The following is a 27,720-nucleotide window of genomic DNA, read 5'->3' on the forward strand; positions in this document are numbered from 1 at the left end:
TATTCCATTTCCAAGACGTCAAAGAGTCACAGAGCCAATACACCGACCTACCGACGTGCAATAATCCGCAAAGGCAACACACGGAGGAGTGTACATTTGTTTTAGAGCCGTGGACTATTCAAAAGCTGGGACCTAGGGTGAAGTTTGACTGCTACAGGAGGAATCCCTAGTAAGTGAAGTGTTTTGTTTATTTAGTAACTACAAATACTCCATGGGATCAATAAGCGACAATAGAGTGGCTGTGCGGTGACAGGGGTAAACAGAGCCCTCCAAGAAAGAATTGGATGCATTATTTGTAATTTCAGAAAGAAAATGAATATAACAAGAATGGAAAATAATAGAAAAGCCAAGTGCAATAGACTATGAAACTGTATCCAGTGTGCACTGTTTTTGTGTTGTATTTAAGCTCTTCTTGTAGACCCACTTTGACCCCCATTCTTCTGTATCAAGACCATAACATGATGACCAGAATAGAGAAAAATATTATCCATGCATGAATAATACTTACTTTATGGATGGATGGAGAAAATGTATCCTGTCATTTGAGTAAAATATAAATGTGACACATTCTATTTGACTAGCATGAAATATATTTGAAAGGCTGTTTTTGTTTGTTTGACATTAATAAATTATACTCCCAGAACAACAAAGGACTGTCTGATTGTCCACAATATAGTTGCTAGGCTACAGATTAGTCACGTTATTATTACACAATTATTACCTAGTTTCTATTGAAACCAATAACATTTTGCACATTTTCTGTTCCTAAATCAAGAGGTTGGGGTATTCAAGGAATGGAAACTATGAGCTCCATTTGGACCACACCTCTGCCAGATTGTACAAAATGCCATTCCATGCAGGTTTAATTTCACACATTTGGACAGTATTACAGACCAGGGTCCCGATCCACTGTGGAAAAGGAACTCAGTATTGCAATGGATGTGAATGTAGACTAGCAGGTGCATGAAGGCTCCCATACCCTTGTCTTGTCCATGTACATTGTTTTCCCTACCCCCAGATAGACGCATCTATGGAAGCCAGAGGTTTGAGGTTGGCTGTAACCGCCTCAGTAGTGGAGAGGTGGGGGCATTGTTCACGGGGGGGGGCTTGCTGCTGTTGCTATGTGGATTTTAGTGCATCTGTTTGGGAGTGGTCTCTCTCATTGCTCCATATTCTGTAGAGCAGAGGTTGCTGGGGGCCAAAGACTTGCCCTAGTCTCCTGCTCTGCTCCCTCCTGCTAGGCTGCTCCTCTCTGTGCGCTTGTGGTGTGGTAGCTCTGTCGGTTTGGCTTAGATCACCTTGCTGTGCTCTACCCCTTCATATTCCATGTATGGGTGCCACTAAAATCTGGTGGTCAGGAAAATAACTGGTGATGACCAGAGGTTCCCCCCTGCTGTTACATAGACATAGTTATCACCCTGTTTTGATCCTTGTGCAATAAGGCATTCACAGTGTTTTCTGCCACCTCTATTTCCTTCCTTGAGGTTTCATCTGTGTGTCAACTATACTGAACAAAAATGTAAACGCAACGTGCAACAATTTAAAAGATTTTACTGTGTTACAGTTCATAGAAGGAAATCAGTCAATTGAAATAAATAAATTAGATCCCAATCTATGGATTTCACATGACTGGGCATAGGCCCACCCACTCGGAGCCAGGCCCAGCCAATCGGAATAAGCTTTTCCTTTTATTACAGACAGTAATATTTTGGTTCAGTATATTAGCTAAGGACACAGATAGAAGGACAAACTGTAAAAGCTATCCTTACCAATCTGTGCCCTAGCACATCATCACTGACGACCTTTCTTATGAACTGATGCATATGCTGTATGTGATCAAAATAAAGGAGGAAACTGATATTTGATCTGAATAAGGGAAGAGTTGGTTAAATTTAAGCATTTTGCTATAAGCATTTCGCTACACTAACAATAACATCTGCTAACCATGTGTATGTGACCAATAACATTTGATTTTTTATTTTATTTGGTGTGAAGCTCGATCTGTGGTCTGGCTCATTGATAATCGTGTGGCGTGTGAGTTGGGGCAATGCATGCTTTTGTTAGGAGGCCATCAGCATAACAATAGAGCATGAGAAATGAGTTTTTGAGATGAAAGAATTGAGTCCTCCAGTAAACTGTGTGTTTCTGTGGGCTGCTCTGCTCTGCAGCACTAGGCTGATGCCCACGCGTGGCAAGAACAGGCATGGGGTCCCCTGGGCCCCATTTCAGGGGGATTGTATGTATGGGCCGCCCGTCTTGCTCTCAACTGAAATCACTTGCTGCTGGAGCTGCGGAACACTCGCAGGATTGAGATGAATATTCATTTTTAGATCATGACTGAGAAACACAAATGTATTGAAAGAGCATAATAACTTGATACATTGTTTTGGTGTACTTTTCAGGAATGCAATTGTCAAATATATGATGAGATTCAGTGTAATAGCATACTACTTACTGTACATTAGATGTTTGGATCAATACATTTAGCAAGACTTATAGGATCAAAATGTTTCAGATTGATTTGTTTAACAGTCCATCTATCAAACAGAACATTTTGTGTCAGTTTCATGCACTCTCTCCTACAGCTTATGTATGCACCATAATTAAAATGTATATTAACATTGCACTACCTCTGTGTCATTGATGGATAGATCTACAACCCGATCGACCCTGCTGTGTGATGGATTAGTGAGGTGTCCCCTGACAAGGTTGAGAAATGGACTGTCATCATGTGAGGTGGGGAACGCTCTGTTCCGCCTCATTAGCTTGGACACATTCCATTATGTGGTGTTCTGACTGAAAGTGCTCCCGGTCAGATCTGTGACTGCCGCTGGTCCAATGACCCTGAGCGACACCACCGGTACCAGTGACGTGGCTCTACGGCTGGGCAAAGACAGATGTAGGTAGGGACACCTGCAAGGGCCATAGCGGTGTGTGACGCCTGCGGATGGCGACGGGGGGTATGGGGGGGACACGGGTATAATTTGAGATGTGGGTAATAACAAGGATGTGGAGACAGAGGATGCGGGTATATGGGTCATTATCCTCGGTAGGTGCAGACAGAGTATGGGGGATGGGGGATGTTACCTGGATAATACAGGTATGGTGGAGGTGAATGGTAATGGGCTGCTATGGGAACCCTCACTCAGTCATGTACTGGCACAGCCAGCCCTACTGCTGAGCCTCCCCGCTAGGTTGACGGATGGCTTGTGTAACGTGCCTTTGGTCCTTGGTCCGTCCCTTTTTGCATGCAAACACATGACAAATAAGGCCTATTAAGGTGCACTCAACTCTGTGTTGGTCTTGCCAGAATGCGCTGTTGGCTGTTTTCTCAGTGGTAAATTGTCTCTCCCTTCCATTTACAGTATCAGAGTTACCTGTAGTAATTTACCCTCAGTGGCAAAATGCTGTTGGAAAAAAACAGGAGAAGAATGGTGATAGTGCTGCATCTCGCTCTCTTACATGCACGCGCACACACAGGGAGTCATTGTGGAACATGCCACCCCTGTTTCCCGGTGTAGACCTGGATGCCAGACCAGAGCATGTAGATAAAGAAAGAGCTTTTTGTGAGAAAAAGTTTCCTGTGATTTTTACTGACAGACATGTGGCCTATGATATTTGTATTTCACTTCATGAAGAGAACTCCTTGGTCACACATCCTTTTTAGGGTTAATGTCCACATTTTATATAAGGGTCAATCTCTATCTCTTCCTGTTTTAGACGACTCTGTTTTCTCTCTCCTCTCTCTCTCCCTCTCTCTGTCCCTCTGTCTGTATGTCTGGCTCTTTGGACTGTTAAAGACATTAAACGGAAATACTCCACATTTTTATAAGGAGACTCAGGAACTTCTCAGCTGCCCTCGCAAATCACTATTGCACACTTGTCATCGCCGTGATGTTCAAGTGGGTCACAGCATAGCAGAGGTCAGTGGTGGACTAGTTCTGAGCTATGATAGTGATGTTTAAACCGTATTAACCCTTCAGCCAGCCCGTGCACAGCAGAGAGAGGATCCTGGTGGCTTTCTGTCTCCAGTACCTCAGAGACTGGGCCTATAGCGGGGTACTCTCTCCACTCTCTAGTCAGGGTGTCACTGAGGAGAAGCTGTCAATAGGATCAGGGACAGGAATGGATCAGGGACAGGGTCAGAGATGAGAAGGCTTGCTCCAAAGTTAGGCCAGACCCTGGTTAGTTTTCCTCCAGGCCATCCGTCATAGCCAGATCATTCACAAATTAGTTTAATTGGGTTCAAAGGGGCTTTTTTCTTATTGTGCCAATTCCAAATGATATATTTTTTTATTTAACTAGGCAAGTCAATTAAGAACAAATTGTTATTTACAATGACGGCCTACACTGGCCAAACCCAGACGACGCTGGGCCAATTGTGCGCCGACCTATGGTCGGATTCAAACCACAGTGTCTGTAGTGACAACTCTAGCACTGAGATGCAGTGCCTTAGACCGCTGCGCCACTCAGGAGCCCCTTATGTATACTGTAATGTTAATTTCAAGTACATAACATACAACACTTGTAGCCTGGAAATGTGTTAAACAAGGGTTACTGTAGGTTATGTGGTTCCCTCTTGCTACCGTATATCCCCGTCTCTGACATGCTGCTAATGCTGCTCTCTGTGAATTATTCAGCAAAGTTTGTGGAAGCTTAAACGCATGGAGGACTTTTACTACCAGACCTTTATGTTCGGTGACTGCGAGAGCACCGCTGAGTTGTCTAAGTCAGAAACCCTTCTAACCTAGAGTAGTGGCACCCAAAGTTTTTATAGTCCCTGGGGCGGCAGGTAGCCTAGTGGTTAGAGTGTTGGGCCAGTAACTGAAAGGTTGCTGGATTGAATCCCTGAGCTGACTAGGTAAATATCTGTCATTCTGCCCCTGAACAAGGCACTGTTCCCTGGTAGGCTGTAGGAAACTACTGGAATCATTTCCCATGGCTGCAGAGAGGTGTGGCCTTGCAGAATTCAGTTCAGATTTATTTGGATTCTTATCACCCCTTGGTATCTTTCCTAGTGGTTTAGTGATCAGATGTATTTGATTTGTCCACACAGCCTCCCTCACGCCACTGTGTGCCTGGAAGAAGCTTGCATCCTGTGGTGAACCTGCTGTCTCTTTTTTGTCCTGTTATATTGGGGTTAAGTGCTTGATTACCATAATCTGCTGAAACTGTGAATGACACATCCTACATTTTCAACTGATTTAAATGTTCTGTGTTTGGATTTCATGCTGTGCATTTTCTAATCAAAGAGTGTAGATAGAAAAAGTGAATTTAAATTGCAGTGAAATATGAAGAAGAAGCACTCATGGCTGAGATTTCAAGGACTAAAAATACAGATGAAAGCAAAGAGGGAGAAAAACATTTCTACATGCGGAGAAGAGAACAGGGCGAAATGTTTCATTTGGGGAACACTTTGAACTAAATGTTTTCCCCAAGGAAATCTGAGACTCTAATGTAGATTACAAAATAAGTCAGAGCTTCTTGAGGAAAGAAGAAAAATCCACTGTCATATTCACCTTCTTTGATTCACACATTGTGACATATATACTGTAGTCCCTCCCATGTTATGGGGATATGGCAGTCTGCTTACCAGTCTTTTGAGCGAACGTTCCACTTCCTGTCATTTGCCAAAGAATTAGGATGAAATCCTCTGATCTCCTCGAGCTCATTAATGAAAGGCCAGTCTCTAGTAAATGAGGAGTGGCAGGGAGTGGTATGTAATAGCTGAACAGAGACAGCATCTAGGCTAGGGCTATGGTTGGTTAACCTCTATTTTAGTATGCAGGCAACGTCGTCACCCTGCTCAACACTTTGAATGGATCGGAGTGTAAAGGGGCACGGTTTTACTATCTACAACCAGAGATACACTCACCACGTCCCTTGAGATAATGTCTTTTGATGATCTTTCTTTGAAGTTCAGCACTTTTAGTCCATGAATGTGATTAGATAGTGTCTTATGCATAATTCATGCTTTGTAGTAGTAAAATCCATGTTTTTTTTCTTCTGCAACGTAACTGTAAAAATGTTCTGCCACACAAAGGGCAGTAAAACCAAATAATTACGATTATCATTCATTTCCTTTCTATAAAGCAATTGTCTGTATTATATTCTGTTTAATAAATTCCTAAGCCTGCATATACTTCAATAATCACAGTGATGTATCTCTGGAGTAAAATACTAATTCCCTTCCATGACCTCAGTATTGCCAATAACCAAAGCTCCCATTTTAGGGGATTTCAATCTCTTATACTTAAGCCCATCTTCAGTTGACTGCTTGAAGCTGTTTTTCCTGACTGTGAATCGATCAGTCCAATTTTCCTCAGGTTACATGGTCATTGTCTTCAAAACGAAGCGGCCAGTCATTCTGACTTTGAAGTCAGGCCTTTACAGAGCATAGCATTTAAAGCTTTATGCACCGTGTCTAATTGTGTGTTTTTTTTGACAGACTTTGGTGTTGGGAAGAAAGGACAAAAATGTGATCCTAAACCACTCATATTTCCTGAGGGAAATGAGTTCTCTGTAAGATAAGACAGGTAAGATCAGTGATGTAAGGTCTCCTGTACCACATACACGGTCACTTCAACAGCCTGCTAGGGAGTAAATCAGAGAACCAGAGACTTGTTGAGTTCTGGTTGGAAAGGTTCAGCATTCCTGTCTTTTATAGACCGTTGACTGGTGGTTTATGCTGGTCCTGTCTTCTATCCAGTCTTCCTGCCAGACCCAGTCCTACCATTGTTGGTCTCTAAACTTCAATCAAGCTCAAACGAAAAAAATCAAAACCAGCTTCTCATAGTTGAACTCATTCTTAAATGGAGTACTGTACATTTCTTCATTCTCCTGGGGTTCACCAAAGAAGGGGTACCTAATTCAACCTTTAAAGTCAGCAGTCCATGCCCTCCCTGTGTATGTGGTGTGAAAAGTTTTGAGCCAGGGTGGTTTGTGCTGTCCCTAGTACCTCTATTAAGACAAAAGAGAGAAAAAAGAAAACAGTCACCTCCAAAATCCCAATTAGCTCCCATGTTGCCTTTCAACTGGACCCACGGCTTCATGTCACCCTCAAGTTCAAGGGGATCAGATCCACCCCTGTAGCCCCTCTCTCTGAGTCTGACCCCTCTGCAGCTGTCACGGGGTACATTATCCCCCCATCAGCCTCAGTCACAGTCACCCCTCCTCTCCTCGTGGACCCGGTCCCGTATCAAAAACTTCACACGTCTTAGCCACCCTTCAAAGAGATTTGGTGTACTGCACCCTCTGTTTCTCATGCAGGGGCTTTAGCCCCTTCACAGGCCAGCCAAACAATGTGGGAGAGCTGGTATGTCCCAGAGGAGGGGGGCGACGGGCTGACTGCACCTCTCCTAAGCCCCCTGCTAAAGCATTATGTGTAGGATAGGAGCACTTGTACGTCACATCACACTGGGACTCAAACATGGATGCCTGTCTCACTGACTGATCGATAGGCAAGGCCCATGTTCATGTAAACTGTGGTAAGTGAGGGGGGAGTTGAGCACTGTGTAGAATAGTAGAGAGAGAGAGAGAGAGAAAGAGAGAGAGCAAGATATGAAATGGAGGGTCTCATTGTGATCCTTAAAGTGGTACAGTTAAAGTCAAGTGGTCCAGTTTGTACAGTAGATGGAGACCTCCATTGTGAGTTGTATTGACCTCCCAGGGAGCTTTTCCTGTTTGCTTGGTAGCCACCCTACATTGTGTGGTTTACGGTACACAAACAGCATGTACCACGTGAGTTGTTATGACGGCTTCTGTTTCAATGTTGGCATTCCTATAAGCCTTTGTTTAATTCTGCTCATATTTGCTTTGAAATGAAAGGCTTTTTTGGTGGTCACTTTATGATCTTTTATTTATTGTATTCATATTTATAGGCTATGTGTATGTCATAGACATAATTCAATACTAAAGCACACCCACATTTCTTTTTATTTGGACTCAACACAAGCCATGTTTTGCCGTGAATAAATGCAGGCAAATTGACAAGCTTTGTTTGAAAGAAAAACTCCAGCTACAGGCCAGAAACCACAGAATGTTGGGAGAAAGGTCATTATTCTGAAATGTGGAAAATTACACTAATTATGACAATTGCTCGCTTGGTATTTGTTACATGATGTCATGACAGGGTTTGAGTTAATCTGATTTATGTGGGCCTAAATACTTTAATGCATTCCTTTTAATGGGATAAAGTTGAAAGCAAATTAAGCTTTAATCATATTGCACTTGGACCAATCCCTTGCAGTAAGACTATAACTTTGGGACACATTTCAATGTTCCCTGCTCCTTTAAATAGAGTGGTGTCCTATATTATCTAAAGTAAACAACTAGCCTACTCACTAGCAATTGAATGGCACATAGTGGCAAATACAGCCACACAAATAAACATTGACTATAATGACTATAACTGTTGAGGCATACAGTCCATTGAGTATTCATTTGATCCAGCTTCTCTTTCCTGCTGTTATATCATTACAGTCCCAGACTATTTCAAACTGCTGTGCAAATCTGCGCTATCCCGTAGTTTATGTCTATCATAAGTGTGACTGCAGTCTGAGGTAGTGTTAAAAAAAAAAAGAATTGACTGACGTCGGTTCAATTAGTTGAATTCCATTTCGCACGTTTTTCTTCTGTGAGCTCAATGCACACATTGCACAGTTTCTCTAAAGACAAATCAGATCCAGCCTGAGCTGTGTGATGTAGTAGGGAGTTTTAGTTTCTAACAGGCCAATATTCGACATAGTTTAGCGCATAAAACGTGGTAATTAACTACAACGACCATAATCCATTGCGCATTCACTTGTCCAGTCTTGTGTTTCTTTTACGCCTGCTACTGAAAAGACAGAAGAATGTGTGATCGTGAAGGGATATAGAGAGCAGCTGTTGCTTCAGGATGTATCTCTACCTGAAAATACATTATCTAAGTGATTGATAGTTGGTGTTCAGCAGTCATAAAAGTATGCCTTATTTACTTTGAAGAACTACAAGAACTTTGAAGACCTATAGGGATTTTGTCAGACAGCATAAGCAGCAGCTCTATAGAGACGAGAGGATGATTTGGAATGAAATAATACAATCCTCAAATGAAACAAATGTAATAGACACAACGTCTGAAATATTTTATTAAAATAAAATAATGTTAATAAATGATGGGTAATAAGTGATAAGCAGTAATGGGCAATCACTACCATCATGTGACTTTTATTAATTGTTTTATTCTGTCTTGCTACAACATTCAACCCAAATAATCAAAACCAAAATCGAAAACTGTGATTATTGTTTAGTAATCGAACCAAACCAACCTCAAAATGGACTAATAGCCAGATCCCGTGTCATGTTAAGGCCAAAGCAAAGTACAATACGTTTTTTATCTACACAGGCAACATTCCGCTGCTTTATTATTGTACAGTGGACGCCCTTTTATTCCTGACCATGGCATTTTCTGGCAGTAGCCAGCAGCCTGTTCCCCCCGTGAGTACCAGCTACATGGTTAATCCTCTGGATCTTCATATGCGCCAAACCGTCGAGATGGGGATTAAAAAATTATACAGCTGACTTGGAGCACTTCAAAAGAAAACTGCTGGATTAGGGTTGTGCTGGTCGCATGTAGGATTTCAATTAGCCAGCCAGTGATTCTGATCCGACTTGACTCCGACTCCCAAGTCCCAGTGTAAGTCCCAAATGATACCCTATTCTCTACATAGTGCACTACTTTTGACCCGTGCCCTGTGGGCCCTGGTCAAAAGTAGTGCACTATATAGGGAATAGGGTGCCATTTGAGATGTAACCACAGGCTTTGTGGGATAGACTACCAGAGGGCCAGGGGCATCGTTGGCTGCTGCCATATGGCAAATAACAAGAGCGGACAGTCCATGTTGATGAAGCATTGTCTCGTTTTGTTTTGGCACTTTTGAGTCAATGGGAGGCTTGGGCTTTGTCTCGACTGCGGTTGTCAGCCCTGCATTTAATCAGCTTTACTTTGTTTCTCTGAATCGTCCTGAAAGAATGGCATAATTGGATTTGTTAAGGGACAAAAGGTATGCATACTGTATAGATTTGTCAAGCTTTTTTTTCAGTTGTGCAGGCAAGTTCTGACAAAGCTCTCCTACTGTAGCATACTGTAGCTTTCTATGTTATATTTAAGCAATAAGGCCAGAGGGGGTGTGGTATATGGCCAATATACCACGGCTTAGGGCTGTTCTTAATCACGACACAATGTGGAGTGCCTGGACACAGCCCTTAGCCGTGGTATATTGGCCATATATCACAAATCCCCGAGGTGCCTTATTGCTATTATAAACTGTTTACCAATGTAATTAGAGCAGTACAAATAACTGTTTTGTCATACCTGAGATATACCACGGCTGTCAGCCAATCAGCATTCAGGGCTCGAACCACCCAGTTTATAATATTTTATACCACTCTGCTGCCCAGGTACAACGCTGTTGAAATGTGCACTATTAAAGGCCCGCAGCACAGAAAGAAAAGCTTGCAGCAAGAACCTCAATATGATTATATATATAAAAAAAAACTGTTGTTACATCAGTTACATTACCAGCTAAAAATATTGTAATCAGATTACTGGTACTTTTGGAAAACCAAATGATTACTTATTGGATTACTTTTAATTCAGAAAGGATGTTTAAAAAAAAAAAAAGACATTATGACATCTTTCATTTTTTTCAATGACATTCAATTCAGTGTTGGAAAAAAAGGTGCAAGTCAGTGACCACTATGATGACACACCAAATGTGTTTGATGAATCATTTTTGTCTTCTTCTAATGCCTCTTAAGGGAATGTAATCCAAAAGTAACTGAAAGTAATCAGAAAGTAATCCAAAAATTACATTACTGATTACAATTTTGGACAGTAACTAGTAACTGTAACGGGTAACATTTAGAAAGTAACCTACCCAACCCTGCTCACCACTCTCCCCTCCCATACCTCTCTTCCTCCCTGTCCAACCAATTCTCCCTCCCTCTTTTTCTGAATCTGGTCAGACCAGTTCTCAGAGTCACTAGACTGCTGGTGATTTGCATTTCTCTCCCTCTCAGAAGGGAGGAACCATTATTCACAGGTCATTGCTCAGCCCAGGAGATTGTGTTGCGGGCCACAGATTGCCTTACCCTGCTGGCATCCTCTCAGAGAGGGACTCCTGCTGCTCTCACCCACAAGGAGGCTCAGGCCCAAGCATTTTGGGTTGGGCTTCAGAGTAATATGAACGTTAGGTCTGACTTTGGCACTGACCTGAAAGAAGATTGGGATGGGATGACTTTGCGTCATCCTCCCTCGAGACAACAAGGTATACTATGCAGCCAGTTGTAGAGAGGCATGGCAGATTTAATTCTGTTCTTAATTTGTTATGTGCATCTGTAACGAAATGAAACATTGGTAAGACTGGATAATATTGTTGTTTCTAATCTTCTTTATTAGCCCAGCACCTATGTTTTTAAGGATGTGCATATGACCACAAACTTTTCTGTAGACTGGATAATATGTCACCAAATTTATAGAAGTTGGTAAAGGATTATAAACATGCTAGTAGTAAGAACCGGTAGTTCTTTGATTCGTTGAGAGTCACACGTGGAGAGGTTTGAAGCACTGTTGTTGTGTGATGAATGGGGTTTGTTTTCCCTCCTCCGATATCCAGTTGAAGCAGTGTTGTTGTGTGATGAATGGGGTTTGTTTTCCCTCCTCCGATATCCAGTTGAAGCAGTGTTGTTGTGTGATGAATGGGGTTCGTTTTCCCTCCTCCGATATCCAGTTGAAGCAGTGTTGTTGTGTGATGAATGGGGTTCGTTTTCCCTCCTCCGATATCCAATTGAAGCAGTGCCGTTGTACAGTATGATAGATAGGGTTTATGAATGATAATCATTTTTCCCTCCTCCAATATCCACAACCATGTGGAGCTATTCATTACTCACCTGGGGCCATGTGGGGCACTGAAAGGGATCTTACGAGTAATAAATGCTGCTTTTCTTCATTACTACCCCATTGACCTCTCTCACAGCAGGCACACACACACAGACACTTCCTGGCTAATTAAACTTAAGCACTCCCAGACACACACCCTTTGCGTTTGCATTTAAAGCCACACTCCTGAATCAGTGGTCGGTTGCCACGACCTGCTATTTTGTCAAACTGAAAGGGAGGGGTTTGGAAAATGGGACCACTTTCAAATTCATTAAAGGCCGGAGTGATGCTTTTCCATTTAACCTGTCACCTCAGAGTGAGATTCCCCATCTTGTGGAATTGATAGCAAGAGAGAGTGAAAAATATTACACAGACAAATAAGTAAGGAGAGACAAACAAAAAAATGAAACAGTCACACGGTGTTCGAAAAAGAGAAAAGATAGATTCTGTCTAGGTTCCTCCTCTTCTCCTTCAACAGTGATTACCTCTATGGCTATGCCAACTGCCAAACAACAGTCTATCAGCCCGCCCTTCAGACCTGTTAAAGAAAAGAGAAGATTCTAAATACAAACAAAAGACCACAGCTTCCATTTGCACTGCGCGCCAAAAGGCATGAAGGCTTTGACGACAGGTGTAGCTTATGGCAGACATCCTGGCAGAGGTTTAGAGAGGCTGGTACGATTGAAGTTGTTCCACTCCAAGCATTTCCTGACTGAAAGGTTGACATGCATTGGAAGGTTGCCTTTCTGAACCACCCATTAATTATTGTCTTATGAAAAAAAATATGAGAAACATTTTAACGATTTTCAATGAACTGTGTCTGATCAAGGATTGATGCTTATCTCACGTTATTAATGCATGAATCAAAGAGGAATCTGTCACTGTAAAAAACTTCCAAGTGCTTATTCCAACACAGATGAAGACATGGGGAGAAATGTCAGGTGAAATCTATTTTCTTGAATAATGGCACAGGTTGTGGGAAGTTTTTAGCAAGTGTTAAATTTGGCCCTGATTTTGTAGGCGATTCCTTTTGTAATTCCATTATCCGTTTGAAGTCTGTAAATAAACTATTTTGGAGCAGTCGCCCTCTTTCTCGATCATTGTCCATTTCTGTCAGAGTCTTATCCATTTGTTTCCTCCAAAGTCAAGTGAGGCACCTGCTGACACATGGCTTAACATGTAACATGTAATACTAGACTCCTCACAGAGAGATAGAGGTACCTTAGCATGTTAAATATGAATCCTCACAGAGAGATTAAGGTAAATAAGATGTCCTTTAGCTTCTGGGTTGACACCTGCAGAGTTGAAATAAGACCGTTGTCCCCACTCCCAATGTCAATGGGATACCTGTCTGTTTGTGTCTTAGCTTTCTCCCCATTCATAAAAGAGCTATTATTTTGCAATCCCCAGAGTAAAGGTTGAGGCAGAGGTTAGTCTGGTGAATATCAGAAACACTCATCTGATCTGCCTCATCAGCCCTGTGATCAGTCAATAGTTTTTGAGGCTGGTTTTAGCAGTTCAACAGTCCTCTTAAGGACTTCATGTGCTACTGAGAAAGTGGTTCCATCTGTGAAAATAATGGAATTAACAAATTACTGAACACTCCAAAACTGGTGAATCCTGGAATTGTGGAATTTTTCTAAATAAATGGTCTAAAAATATTTGTATAAAGGATGCCCATTTGACCTGTTTATACATTATGTATTAGTGCAGTATTTTATACAACAGGTCTGTCAAAGTTATCCTAGCATTACAGATTATCATTCTTGGTCCATCCAAGACTAGTCTTCATGTATTTGTCTGTTTCATTTATTTGTCTCTCTACCTGTTATAGTAGCAGGAAAAGGAAACAGGAAATGGGTCAGGGTTCCTGCTGGTTGATATGTACACCTCTCTCTTTTGGTCTCTCCCTGAATACACTGTGGAGCTTTTGCCATGATAACAATCTCTGGGAGGAAACTCAATGCAGTCCACCGTGGCTACAGAGTGCCTCAGCGCCTTGTCCAGGGGGTCAGAAGGTAGAGCATTACAAGGGGCCATGACTCTGCACAGCTTCTGGGCATATGTTGTGTTTTGTGTTAGTGGTAGTGGTTTTCCTGGCATCACATTGAAGGTAGAAATTGCAAGTATTATGTGTGTGCATGAGAGCCGTAATGAACAAGTATACTTGAAAGAAGTTGAGAGACACTGATTCAGGTGTTGAATATAACAAATTATAATAAAACAATCCCCCTACCCCTGACCAACCCCTCGTGATTTCCCTTTGCACTTTGCAGTGGCGCGTTGCCAATGTTCATGTTATCCTATTTACAGTTACTGTAACACAGCCATCAGCGTGTTTTAGATGCATTATTATGGCCAAACCGGATGGGATGTTATGGTCTGGAGCTTGAAGCACTTTACCTTAACAGATGACCATACAGGGTTCACTCCAGTCATCCACAGGTTAGTGTGCTGCTTAATAATAAGGGGAGAGTGTGGTTGTAGAGATTAGGTCAAGAGTGAAGTTCAGGCTCGATTTCCACAGTTCAGCAAATTCAGCACATTTTTTGAATTCTCTTTTTTTCCTGACAGCTTTGACAACCTATGTTAGAGTTTTTTCTTGTAGTATTAAATATCCACTCCAGCTCCCTAGCACCTCATTTATCACCTGATTTACTTAACAAAAGGCACATCTCAATTAGGCGGTTCAGGTATCCTCATGACATGGCACAAGTGGGGGGGGGGGGGCTTTCCTCTTTTGTCCTCTATTGCTCCTATATTGTTCCCGCAAGCAAGGGGGGAGGCAGATGACATCAGAGTGAACCATCAGACAACTCTTTGAATTGCCAAACCCTTGAATTTTGCAATTGTGTCTTACAAAACCCTATTCTGCTCTATTAGTGTACTTTACTGTATCTATACTTGTGGAATATCGTTTTTCAACAGGAAAAGTTAAGGAATATCAGTACTTTGTCTAGGCCTATATCAGTTGACTGAACACACTTGTTCTCATCATGATGGCTCTGTTGCAATGTCTACTCTTCATTATTGCTTATTCTATTCAAATCAAATCTTATAATTGCAGACTTACATTGAGTATTAAGATTGTTTCATCATGCCCTAATGGTTTACTTAATTTCATATGCAAAGCTAGAGCACAATCACAGCATTGTCCTATCGATTCTATCACAGAACAATCCCCACACCAAACAATTATATTGTTTTCATAAATCAGGTACCCTGCTAATAGCTCAGACTATAGTGACTGAAAATGTTTGCTCAGGGTCATTAGTTAACAAAAGAAGCTGACTTAGCATGGTAAGATAAGATAATTGTGTTTATCTCTTCAACAGCAGTGTGCAGCAAAGAAGAGAAAGCATACACACAGTACTTACTGTATGAGCCAGAGCCCAGAGAATGAAAGATGTTTTGTTTTGGTGCACTGAAAATCCAACAGTGTGTCAGTGTAGCCACACCCTGAGATAAAGATTATTTGCTCAGACCTTTAGATTTCATTGGCCCGTGTTACAATACCTTTAGCTACCTGCCTCAAGGTTCATAAACAACACAAATCCCAATCATCACTAAACACGGTAGAGCAGCTTTGTTTGATAATGAAGGTGAGGAAATGCAGAGTAAATGGTTGTGGTGTGGCTGTGGTCTGAGATATTGCTGGTTGGTTAAATACATTAAAGTGCTTTATCACTCCCCAGGGTGACAGAACTCTAATGGCCTTGTACACCTGTCCTTAAAGGCACAGTGCAGTCAAAAACGTGTGTTTTATATATACTTCCACACTATGAGGTTGGAATAATACTGTGAAATTGTGAAAATGATGAAAATCCCCTTTAGTGTAAGAGCTGTTTGAAAAGACGAGCGTGTTATGGTGGGATGGAATTTTGACCAGTCTGGCGACATCACCAGGCGCTAAATTAGTTAATAGACCAATAAGAAAGAAAGTTCCAAACCTCTCTGCCAATAACAGCTAGTTTTCAGTTCTCTCTCCCCACTCAGACCACTCTGACAGTCCTAGCCAAATTCTTGCTTGAGAAATTGCTCTTTGCTAAGAAGCTATTTTTGTTTCTTTTTGACCATTTTAATTGAAAACAATCACATTAAGGTACTTAATTGTTACCCAGAAATGATTTGATATTAGGATAAAAATGGCTGCATTGGACCTTTAAAGACATCACCGGCTGATATAAGAGGCAACGGTCCGTACAAAAGATGGCTTACAGGAGACTTCAAAGTTTAAAGTCTCAAGGCGATGCTGCTATTTGTGAGCAATATTTGATTTGGTTTGATGGACCACTGTGAGTACATTCACACTAATCAGTTTGAGTCAGCTGACTTTGAGAGCTAATCCTAAAATTACTTAGTGAGGCTCAGAGGTAAATCCTCTAATGCCAATAAGTATCAGCTTGACTGGGGGTGTCAGATATTACCAGATGAAAATGAACTAAGTGTGAACTTCGGAGGAATTTTTTGTTGTTTCTTGCTTGCATTGATCTTAGGAGTGAGACATCTTACTCAAATGCAATTCCTTAATCAGTTTGCTTTGCACCCTTCTCTGTGTCTTGTTGTGCCACACAAATTGCTTGAGTCAAGTGTATGTGACAAATGTGTAAATGGCTCAAATTTTTCTTTAAAGAATACAACAACCAACCACAGGGCTATCCCTTGTCCCGTGGCCAGGCACTCTTCTGTATCCCTGTCAGCTCGCTCTGACAGAATGGGCCAAGGTCTTTCTCAGGGTGAGGAGAACACAATTACACTATAGCCAACCCCTACATTTCCCCCAGGGTTGATGGACGAGCCTTGTCTCCCACCTCTCAGGCTGTGTCCCGTGCTCTAGGCTCTGGAATGAGATTTTCCCAAGGGACAGAGGCCCCATCTACCCTGGCTACCTCGGACCTGTTTGGGAGACTAGGAAAAGGACACTGAATGGAAGTCAGGCCATTCTACCATTCTCTGGAAGGTCAGGGCCATTTCACCATTCTGTGGTGAAAACAAGAGTATTGGAACTCTCCTCCAATGTGACTGTGATTATTCAGACTTTCAGAGAAGTCAACATCTACCCAGAATCCCTAAGTGGGTCAACAACATGGGCCTTGGTGGTGAGACTAGACTAGACCACCGTCTCCTTCTGCTGAGGAATTCCTGAACCTAATGAATGTCACAATATTGTGTCTGGGTAAGGCTGGTTTGTCTGTATTGGGCATGTTGTGGGTAACTGGGTATTTAATTGGTCAGACCGTTAAGCAATCTTGTCTGGGAAAGTCAAGGGAGATCCTCACGTAATGATAGAACAACATGTCTTAACCTTGCTCACACAGACACACAAGGACACAGGCATGCCATTAAAGGCGAATGAGTACAATATACACTACATATTAATGTAATCATTTCACCTTTCCCCCTCTAACGTTGCCAGGGAATCCTATGTTTTGTCACTGTTAAGTCTAAAACTGTAGGCTAAGCGTAGTTCCCTTTGTTGTGATAGTGATGGTGACACATCAATCCAATGGCAGTCACCCAACATCACTATCCCTCAGGCTTTGAAGACAAAGACAGCCGCAGTGATTCTATAAGTGATCCTGAATAACTTTTGATTAAATCATATTTCCCTCTCATGTCTTGTGGTGACAAGTGTATAAGGATTTAGTTTAGAAACAAATAACAAACCAATAATATTTCAGTGAAGACTGTTTCTTTACTTGTGGTAAAAGCAGAGTTAACAGAAAATACCTGTACCTACCTATTTTTTTCCCCTTATAGAGCCCTGGAGAAGTTGATACATTGGTAAAAAATGATGTATTCTTATAAAGAATAAATTCAACTAATCAATAAGTAAATAATAATAATATAATAAAGATGTACTTTTTATTTTCTTAATTTTCATATCATAAACAGCAAACAACAAGACACACTTATAAAACAACAAAAATACCACACCTTTTCAGTTTCCACCCACCCTTCCCACACAAATTGACAAAAACAGAAAAAAGGAACATGTAAACGATTGAAAGAAAATTGACTCTAATATCGATGACGTTGTTAGAAACATAACACTTTACAGGTACTACATGTTTGAGTTTTGAGTCATTCCTCACCTGACATGCAGCCGCTCTCCTCCTCGACTCTGCTGTTCTGTTGTCCAGGAGGCTGGGTTGATAACCCTCCTGGTCTTCTGAGGAGCCTGGTCTTTTCTCCTGGTCTTCAATTTCACAGCATTCACAACACAGACCATCCCCAGCAGGCCGCAGCCCATCAATGAAGAATACACTGTATACTGTAGAAATAGTAGTCTATGCCAAAGGGGCCTTTCTCCTCATGAATTACGAAGGTCCGAGGGCCTTATTGGTACACACAGCCTTTTATCTACCCCTTCAGCTATGACTAAACAATACAGTAGTACTCTCCACTCTCTTCCACTGACAGGTTAGAGAGGACCAGATAGATGTATCGTTGAAGTGCATTTATTTGGACATTCAGTCCTCAAGTATTGGTCAATCTTCAAACATAGTAGATTTGTCCAATATGACATTGTACCCTTGAACAGTCTTTTTTTTTTTGATCTACGCAACCAGGACAGAGTATGATTAGAGTTAGAGCTGAGAGCCGTTCGAGAATCATTTTGTGAGCAGGTAAGACTTTGGGCAGATCTCCAGCATATACATTTGGATGTAATTATTCTATTGATTTGGATGCTTCACACAGAAGTAACTGTTTATTACTATCCCAACTGTTTGTTCATGCCTAACTCTGTTATTCATTTCTCATTGCATAAAGACTGAGCTGGACCAGAATCGAGACAGCATGAGGGCTAATGAGGCATGAGAGTCTGGTCCCTGGCAGACTGACTGGTGTCATTGATCTAATGAGGAGACCAGGGCCTAATGAGGAGACCACGGCCTGACCAGGGTCAAAAGTAGTGCCCCACATAGGGTGCCATTTTGGATGCAGCCCTAATGATGAACACTGCTCTGTTGTTTCTGGTCTGGTGGCTGATTGGAGGATGTCCAGGGCTTCAGGGCTTTCCTCTGTCTTTTCCAAAAGGGCTGGTGACTCCCATGGTCACTGTACCATGTAGTTAGGATGGGCAGTCAGGATGCGTTGATCAGAAATCCAAATCGATGGTCATTTTTAAAATATTCTTCTTTTTTCTTTGAAACGAAACAAAGTAAATTGTGCAAAGTCGAACATGTTATCGCATAGGCAAAAAAAATGTCATGTAACTAAGAATTGGGTTAAATGTGTGCTCTCTTTCCTCTGCAGGTGTCCTTGTGTGATTGTCCAATCAGAGACCTGCATGTGTGAAGCCGCGGCCAGCAATGGAACCCTGGCCTGCAGTGGCCTGGGTCCTACTGCTGACGGTCATCGCTGATTGGCTGAAAACAGCCCAATCAAAGGACTTTACAGAACAGGACATCATCTACCTCCATCCCTCAAGTAAGAATCAGACTTTATTATTTCATGACCAAAAGTATTTAATAGAGTGATGGTGTCCCAGTTTCCCAGATGAGAGTGATATGCTTCTAGACATCCAATACTAATAGCGTGAAAGCTCTGTAAACTTCTTGTAACCTAATTCAGTATGTCCAAAATGCAGCTGACTTGCATGGAATTGGTGTTTGTGTTGGACTAAATGTATTAAATTATTCCGACAAGCTAAGAAAATGCCCAGGGTTTGGTCTGATGCAATTTGGATGCCTTGTAGATCAGTCAGCACCTGTTATTGCACTCAGAGATCCCACTTCTGCTAACATCATCAATGATGTGACCGGACTGCTATTATCCCAGTGACTGGGTGGGATAAAATTGAGACGGTCAGTCAGGTACCACTGTCGGCTTTAACTGTTAATCAACTGGCCAAGCCACGTCCATATATTCATGTAGCCCAGCCCTTTCTCTCTGAGAATGTGTAAGCCTTATAAACTAGGGCTAGGCGGAGACCTTCAGCCCCTCAGTCCCCTGTAAAAGCTGTCATTAGACTGAGTCTGTTATTACAGGCCATCTCTAATGGAGGAGAGGCCCCTCTGTCTCTCTCTCTCTCTCTCTCTCTCTCTCTCTCTTTCTCTTTCTCTATGTCTCTCTCCCTTTCTCTTTCTCTTTCTCACACACACACTCACACACATACACTTTTACTGTCTTGCGATGAGACTATTTCGTTAGATGAGCCCCCTTTGCTTCTTCCATCCCTCATAACTGCTGCTTATCCCAAACCTTAATAGACTGCTCTATTCCAATTTTGACTGAGCCTTAAGAGTTATGAAAAAGTCAGTCAGAGGCTATGCTACTCAGGAATAGCTGTTAGGGGTGTATATCCAGTGAGGTTGTGATCCCAAGCCAAACCAGACAGATCTACAGCTGGCACAGCAACTGCCTGCTCCCTCCCCTCTCCACCACCAGGCCAGGCTCTTTGATCTGAGGTATGGGGTCATGTGACTCCATGCATAGCTACCCGGCACAGTCAGACGCCCCCACAGTCACCCATGTTGTCACTGCCTTCTGCCCTCTGCCTTCTTTTGTCTCATCCACACATTAGCCCAGCAATATTTCCACTCAGCCCCCCCCCCAATAGACTCTACATTTACATTTACATTTAAGTCATCTAGCAGACGCTCTTATCCAGAGCGACTTACAAATTGGTGCATTACACTACACCGTAACTGTAAGACCAACTGCAAATGGCATAGATATCTTATTAACGTCTATTCAATATTTCCTGAATCAGTTCAGATTGAAACAATGAAACACATGATCAATAAATCAAAGGAATGCTTATAGAGAGTGACTGTTATCTTAGTTAGAATTCTAGTGGTCTGAACCGAGTCGTGACAGTGACGACCAACAAGACTCAGCTGAGGGTAACTGATTGATTGTTGTCCTTTGGCTGTCCCTGTGACTCGGGGCAGAATGTTCCGGCATGGGCAGAATGTGGACACTCACTAATTGGTCCTCAGTGTCAATTAGATCATGTTCCCGAGCCACAGGAATGGTTGCTTTCCATAACAACTTGTTCTCTCTCTCCTCCCCCCTTCTCTCTCTCCCACCTTTCCTCCCTGTCTTAACTCAATGTGTACCCGTGCCAGTATAGGGCCAATGGTAAATAACTACAAGTCATGTAAGTCACATTACAGCTGGTAAATTGCTGCTCCACACCTCAAGTCCTCTTAAAGGCCTTTTTCCTAGTTTGTTAGCTCAGTAGATAAGCTAAGTTGCCTCGACATGGCCTCTGTACCACAGTCTTTTCCCCTTTTTAATACCCCCTGCAAGTCCACTTACCCCAGTCAGTGTGCAACAAACAGACTAGGTCACTATAGGCTTCTGTAGAGGGGCATATGCTAGGTATAAGCTCCCAGATTAGGGTCTGAAACAACCCCAACTCTCCCCAGGAAGCAGGCATGTTAGAGGTCAGCCCTCCCACGTCTCAGAAACAGGTCCCTGTGTAGCCAGAGAGAAAATCTCTTAAGATCTGTGACTCTTTCATCACAGAGAGGCAGAACTCCCGGGATCAGGTTAACACCGTGCCGGCTTTCCGGGATACTGCGGGAGATATCCGTGTCAGCTCGAGGCCACCCCTCTAGTCCCAGTGGGGATTTGGTAGATTGTGTGTGTGTGTGTATATATATATGTGTGTGTGTCCGCGCATGTGTCCGTGTCTATGTACATATGTGAGCATGTGACAGGGTGTTTGCGTAGTTGTGTGTCTGTCTTTGTGTGTGGGTGTGGGAGGGCTGCTAGGGAGTGGTAACTAACCAGACATCCTGGGAGATGGAGGGAGGGGTCATGGTCTAGCTAGCAGTGGCGAGGCAAGGCGGGATCATGGTCTGCATCCCAAATCGCACCCTATTCCCGATATACTGCACAACTTTTGACCAGAGTCCTATGGGCTACATAGTGCACTGTATAGGGAATAGGGTGCCATTTGAGATGTAGCCATGGTGATTGGCAACAAGCTTTGTGTTCTGAATGAAGTTTTCCTGACCTGCAGCTATCATTGGGGAACGGTGTGGAGGAGTGGCCAATCAGATTAATCTAATGGTGTGAAACTGGAAAGACTAACAGCTTCTTCATCCGTTTGATCACAACAGATGGCCCACCATGGACATTTTCCATCCTCTGGGGACAATGCATAGAGAAGGGAGGCAGCAACTGGGCTGCATGGTATTAGTCTTAGTGTTTCACTGAGTGCATGGGGTAAACTGCACTTGGCAATATAAGTCTTTATCAGAACAAGTGTGTGTGAGAGAGCTATAGATTACTACTAGTCATAAACTATGTACAGTATGTTGGTGCAAGGACTGAGTTCCACTCCCTAAAGTCCATGTTATAAGAGTGATTTTTGTTTTACTAATCCAAAATAACGCGTTCCATGCATTCCAAACTTATTTATCAAAAAGTTAAACCTTTTTCTGGACAGATTTCATAAACTAATACTATTATTAACCCAGCTTTTAGCATAAGCGTGCTAATCTTATTCAATGTTTCAGGACTTCTGTTCACTTAGGCTAAGCGTATGTTGGTTATGGCTGTGTGACTGGCTATGCATGTCCCAGTGCCCTGGGCATGACTCTTAATCAGTGTGTGTGTGTGTATGTTTCTACAGCCACTCCATTCCCAGGCGGGTTCAAGTGCTTCACATGTGAGGAGGCACCTGACAACTACGAGTGTAATCGCTGGGCGCCAGACCTGTACTGCCCACAAGGTGAGTCAAACCACTAGGGAAAACCAATTTTCTTTTCAGCACCATTGATAACAACAGTATGATTTCAAGCCCTACTCATTAAGTAATAATAATATGTTAATTCTTTACTCCTTCTGCTTTCAGAGAGGACCTACTCTTACTTTGTATTTAGATTAGGCATTCTTTCCTTCTCTGAGTGCTGCCACAAAGTTGTAAATTAGCGCTCTGTTCCTTCAATGGAGGCCTCGGTGTATTATTAAGTATATGTCACCCTGCTGTTGACATGTTTAGCTCATAAATAGCTAGTGAGTTAGCTTGGCTCGACCTCTATCGGACAGATTTACAGCTTGCTCTTAAAGACTAATAAGTTACTCTTGGCCTAGCCCAAAAAAAATACATGTTCTTTGTATAAATAATAGCCTCATAGATCGTTGGATAGAGACATGCACTACTTGACCAAAACTCCCTGGAATGCTCTCTGTGACGTGGTATGATTGGCTTTCCTCCAGGTTTTATAGGTTTGATACCAAAAGTGACATACAGTCATGTATAGCTTTTGGAATATATCAGATACCGTATGGCAGAGGCTTCGATGCAGGAAAGGGTCAGCTGTAGGTAACCTATAGTGTTTTTCCCCACGACCTATGAGCAGAAAAGTACAGCTTTTCTCTCACTTCTAACCATTGGCGAAAATCTGATATCAACTTTGGAGGGGACAATTACATTACATTTTCTCAAGAGCAATTCCTGAGGGGGACATATAAATGTATATTGAGGAACCAAAGAAATAAGGTGTTTGTCGTACTCCTAACTACCGGTACCCAAAACTACACAACTAATCACAACAGCAATACCATTGCCTTTAACAAATCTTAGTTCAGTCACCAGTTTAAGTTGAGAGGGGGGGGGGTATCCGTGGCATTTTCCAATTATGTTCCTATTTTACAAGTCAAAAAAATTGAGAACCTTTCATAATGTTGCCAAACAAAGACTCAACAAACTTACCTGAGACTCCCTGTCTCTGCCAGTCTGTCCCTGCATATCTGTCCCCAACTCTGCTGTCTGTGTGCCATATGTTGCCTGCTCTGCCTAATGACATCATTGTGAAACAGTTCCATTAGAATTTCATTTCTTTCTTATGAACATTTTATCAACTAGTCTTTGAGATATTAGGCTACTAGGGTTCTTACTATATGTTTTGGTGTATTGAAAAATACTCTGATGTCCGTCTTTTATTTTTCTGCCATTTTTCAACCTGGCTGGCTGGCTGGCTACACACACAGTGTGTAGGTTATTTACAGTAGGAGATGGGCTTCTATCATCTTCAATCATTCTATTTGGGCTTCGATCTAAAAGGTAGCTAGCAAATGTGAAACGGATTAAAATGACAAGAGTTGACAGCTGTATGAGTTCACCATTTACACAACATATGCTGCAACCTTTTGTAATTTTAATAGTTTGTTTCATATTGGCTGGCTTCCAACAATAGCAGAATTTGCAAAGCTAGCGAGCACCAATTCAGTTTCAGTGGTGTTTGCTATAAACTTTGCTACCCGGGTTAAATAAAGGTGAAATAAAATAAATAAATAAAAGTTCACTTGCGACAATTTAGCTTTTGCAACGAGACCATTAAATATATTTAAGACAATGGTAGAAGAGAGTGTAGTTCTGTTCAGTTTGGATTTCAGTTTATCGCTAACCTTATCACAGGGACTTTGAAGCACTAACTTACATCATCTGCATGCTGATTCCATCTTTGACGACGCCACATAAATGGAATAGGTACTAGCTAGCTTAATAGTTAATATTTGCGCGCTAGCTCTGCATATTCAGCTAGTGTGTGTGCGCGATTGACTGGATTAACCTCACATCAGTTACGTGCATTGAGTGCCTTTCAGACAGTAGATATGACCTCTCTGTTACGGAGCAAGCTAAGGAACTGGCAGTGGATCAAACCATTGTGAGGCAAAGGGTGGGGGGGTTGCAATCTTTTGAAACTTAAAAACGCACTATTAAGTGTCTATAATCAGCACAATTGCTTTCATTGCGTATTATTAATATTATTTAAATTACATAGTTATGTTTCAGTGATATATTGGGGGGGACAAATCATATTTTTCCCAGGATGGGGGGGGTCGTGTCCCCCCCGTCCCCCCCGTGATTTCCGCCCCTGCTTCTAACTTAACACAATATCCGTCCATGCTAACCAAAATGTGGTAGCTACAGCAAGAGGTCAATATGTCTTATTTACTATCTTTATTCTCAACAGAGACCAGATATTGTTACACGCTTCACAAGATGGACGTGGAGGGGGACAGTGTTTCCGTGACAAAGCGTTGTGTGGCTCTGGAGGACTGCCTCTCTACTGGATGCTCTGAAGAAGACCATGAAGGAAACAAGGTGAGGAGTGGGAACAAGGGGAATAGTGTTGAGCATAGTGTTGGGAGGTTAGAATGGCATGACGTGGGGCAAGGGTTTCTCTGGCGTAATTATTCTAGTTGACTGTGGGCATGGCATTTTTCTGACTTGGAATTTGTCAGTCATGACGTAGACCGAGGTAGATGGTGTTGTAACCAAACTGCCGCCAACAGGGTAAAGTTTATGGTTGGATCTCAGGCTATGGTGGTGGTCAAATCTGGACTGGGGTCAGAGCCAGGGTCAGGCAACGTGAACATGGCGCTTTGTATTACGGCCCTGTCCCAGTCACCACCACTTAACTGTGCTTTTGAGTTAATCCGGAGATCCTCCAAAGTGCTCGCTCCAGATAAGATAAAGAGAAGGGTTGAAACTGCTCTCTCTCAGTAGCCTGTCATTCTAATCCTCGGTGAAAGGTGTGTGTCTTCACTACCTCGGAAGTCTGCATTATTCCCCATTGAGAGACACACAGAGAGAGAGAGAGAGACATAGAGGGAGGGAGGGAGAGAGAGAGAGAGAGAACAGAGAAGACGCATGCGAGTGTTGTAGCTAAGGTTTCAACTTTTCTCCTTTAGGTCTGTGCAGCGTGCTGTGAGGGCAATATCTGTAACCTTCCTCTCCCCTGGAATGAGACGGAGGCCGTGTTCGCCACCACCTCACCACTCAGCGGCACCACAGGAATCCCACAGAGCTACAGACTAATATCCTGCCTCCTTTTCCTCACCCTCCTCATCTCCAGCTATGTTTGAGAAGTGGAGAGAGATACTGACATATACAATTTTCTTTACCAGTTGAAGGCCTGATCCAACTTTTAATGTATTCCGATCCAACTGTTAATGGATTCAATCTAAACCCTATGGAATAGTACTCACTGCAGCTTTTGACAGTTTATTTTCCTTTTGATTAAAAAGGAATCCAGTTTTGATTCCCTTTCATCATTGTGCTTGGTTTCAATAAAATGTGCACTTAGAACTGGACACTGATACTGCTTCTAAAACACAGGCAATATGGCTGACAATCTTGAAGGATAAAACATAATAAACATCCCAGTATGAAATGACATAATTCTCCCCCTACTAGTCTTCTGCACAGGGACAGAAGGAGGGGAAACTGTAAACCTTGAAATGTGTTGTGGCATGTTTGGATTCGTCAGTAGACGATATACTGTAAGAGTTTCAACATTTCCCAGCGATGAGGAAGAATTGAAGAATAGCTTCAGCTTCTATGAGGACTTGTCTGGTGTAACGTTTTTATGTTTTTACATTTTCACATTTGTGAGTCAGTACCCCATGTTGTATGTTTGACACATATGTACATATACATAGTATTTATTTTTTTATGGAACATTGTTGTTAGAAGGTGAATATGTCTGTGTGAAACGTTACGCCGGTAGGTTTATGTAATAGCATGTAAGTGTAGACTACATATTTTATTTTCCAGCAGGAACGGGTGACATAGGCGCTGCTCATCCTTTTACGTCTAGTATGCAGAAAGTATTTTTACCGACATGGAAAGAGAGCCGGGCGCTTATCAAACAAACACTTAACCCTTTGGTGTTTCTGTTGTGGGAAGACTATTTCCTCAAAACCTAAAAAAAGGATCAAAGTTAATTACAGGTCTATTTTAGCTTCAAAATTTACCGATGATGAAAAATAAATCTGACTTTCCACATGATACAGCTACCCACATAACCTAAGTTCAGCACTTTGTTTGGCCTAGGCTTTGGAAGCTGTACTGTAACTGTAGGACAAATAGAATGTTTTTATGTCTCATCATTGCAGTTTTAGTGAGAGGCAACAATAAATGACTTACTTTGTGAGCACACAATTAATTACTGACACTACGTGCTCTTCAGGAGACTTTTTCTCACAACTGTTTTAATGTTTTTGTACGTTCTTGTGACATGTCCCTCTGATGTTTGTACTGTGCTCTGTTCTGTGACATGTTTCTCATCCATCACTCTCTGTTGGCGGTGTGGTCGCCTGGCCCGGCGAGAAAAATGTAGAGTTAGCAAATACAGTGTTATTGTTCTCCAGGATTTCTGATTTATTTAGGCTGACCGCCCGAGACATAAAGGAGACTGGTCACTTCCCCCCTCCAGACCTGGGTTCAATTACTATTTTAAATCATCGTTTGGCTTAATGGACCAATAGAATAGTCCCAAAATGGCAAACCATGCTCATATAGTACTTCAGGCAGACTAAAGCAAACGATCAAAGTATTTGAAAGATTTCAAATAGTATCTGAACCCAGGTCTGCCCTCCTCCCTCCCTCCCACACTGTCTGTTCAGTAGGACTCCAGCCAAACAGCGAGAGGAAAACAGTGAAGCATGACTTACAGAAAGCAAACATTTTTACCTACTGTAGTTTGCTCTGTTAACATTTTATAAATTACATTTGTTTTTTTATGGGGTAACATAAGGGCTATAACATGTTGTGTCCCTTTAAACCAATCAGGCAATACTAGATTTTCCCTTTTAAATATTTTGTACTGTGACCTGAATGCCAACATATCATGCCAGATGTTGCCTTAACTCATTCTAAGTAAATGCTGTACAATTCATGGAAGAAGTGCATGATCTTATCAAGTCATGTGCCAATTGATGTTATGTAAATATCATCTCCGTTTGTATATGCAATGTCTTTGTACATAATTGTATATATAGATGTGAAGGACTTTGTAACTTCATATTAAAGATGAAGACATGACCACTTA

At 42.1% G+C, this 27,720-nt stretch overlaps 1 protein-coding gene across 2 annotated transcripts; it reads left to right on the top strand.

Annotated features, from left to right (window-relative positions):
- Positions 1-19: 19 nt before the first annotated feature.
- On the top strand, positions 20-27,720 carry lypd6 (LY6/PLAUR domain containing 6). 2 transcript variants are annotated; one of them, XM_014173489.2, is made up of 6 exons: positions 20-169; positions 6,449-6,536; positions 19,178-19,351; positions 22,512-22,610; positions 24,859-24,989; positions 25,580-27,720. In XM_014173489.2, exons 3-6 carry the CDS (start codon positions 19,234-19,236, stop codon positions 25,751-25,753), a joined length of 522 nt encoding a protein of 173 aa, XP_014028964.1. In that variant the 5' UTR covers positions 20-169; positions 6,449-6,536; positions 19,178-19,233; the 3' UTR covers positions 25,754-27,720. The 2 variants fall into 2 exon arrangements, with proteins under 2 accessions (XP_014028964.1, XP_014028963.1); XM_014173488.2 differs by lacking the exon at positions 6,449-6,536.

This window comes from Salmo salar, chromosome ssa25 (genome assembly GCF_905237065.1).
Source record: "Salmo salar chromosome ssa25, Ssal_v3.1, whole genome shotgun sequence".
Taxonomy (NCBI): Eukaryota; Metazoa; Chordata; class Actinopteri; order Salmoniformes; family Salmonidae; genus Salmo; species Salmo salar.

What these genes read in the sequence shown, in the direction of transcription:
- lypd6 (XM_014173489.2), top strand. Translation starts at nt 19,234, where the DNA reads ATGGAACCCTGGCCTGCAGTGGCCTGGGTCCTACTGCTGACGGTCATC. An exon ending in AGACCTGTACTGCCCACAAG is followed by an intron (nt 22,611 to 24,858) that starts GTGAGTCAAACC and finishes TATTCTCAACAG; the next exon opens with AGACCAGATATTGTTACACG. An exon ending in AAGACCATGAAGGAAACAAG is followed by an intron (nt 24,990 to 25,579) that starts GTGAGGAGTGGG and finishes TTTCTCCTTTAG; the next exon opens with GTCTGTGCAGCGTGCTGTGA.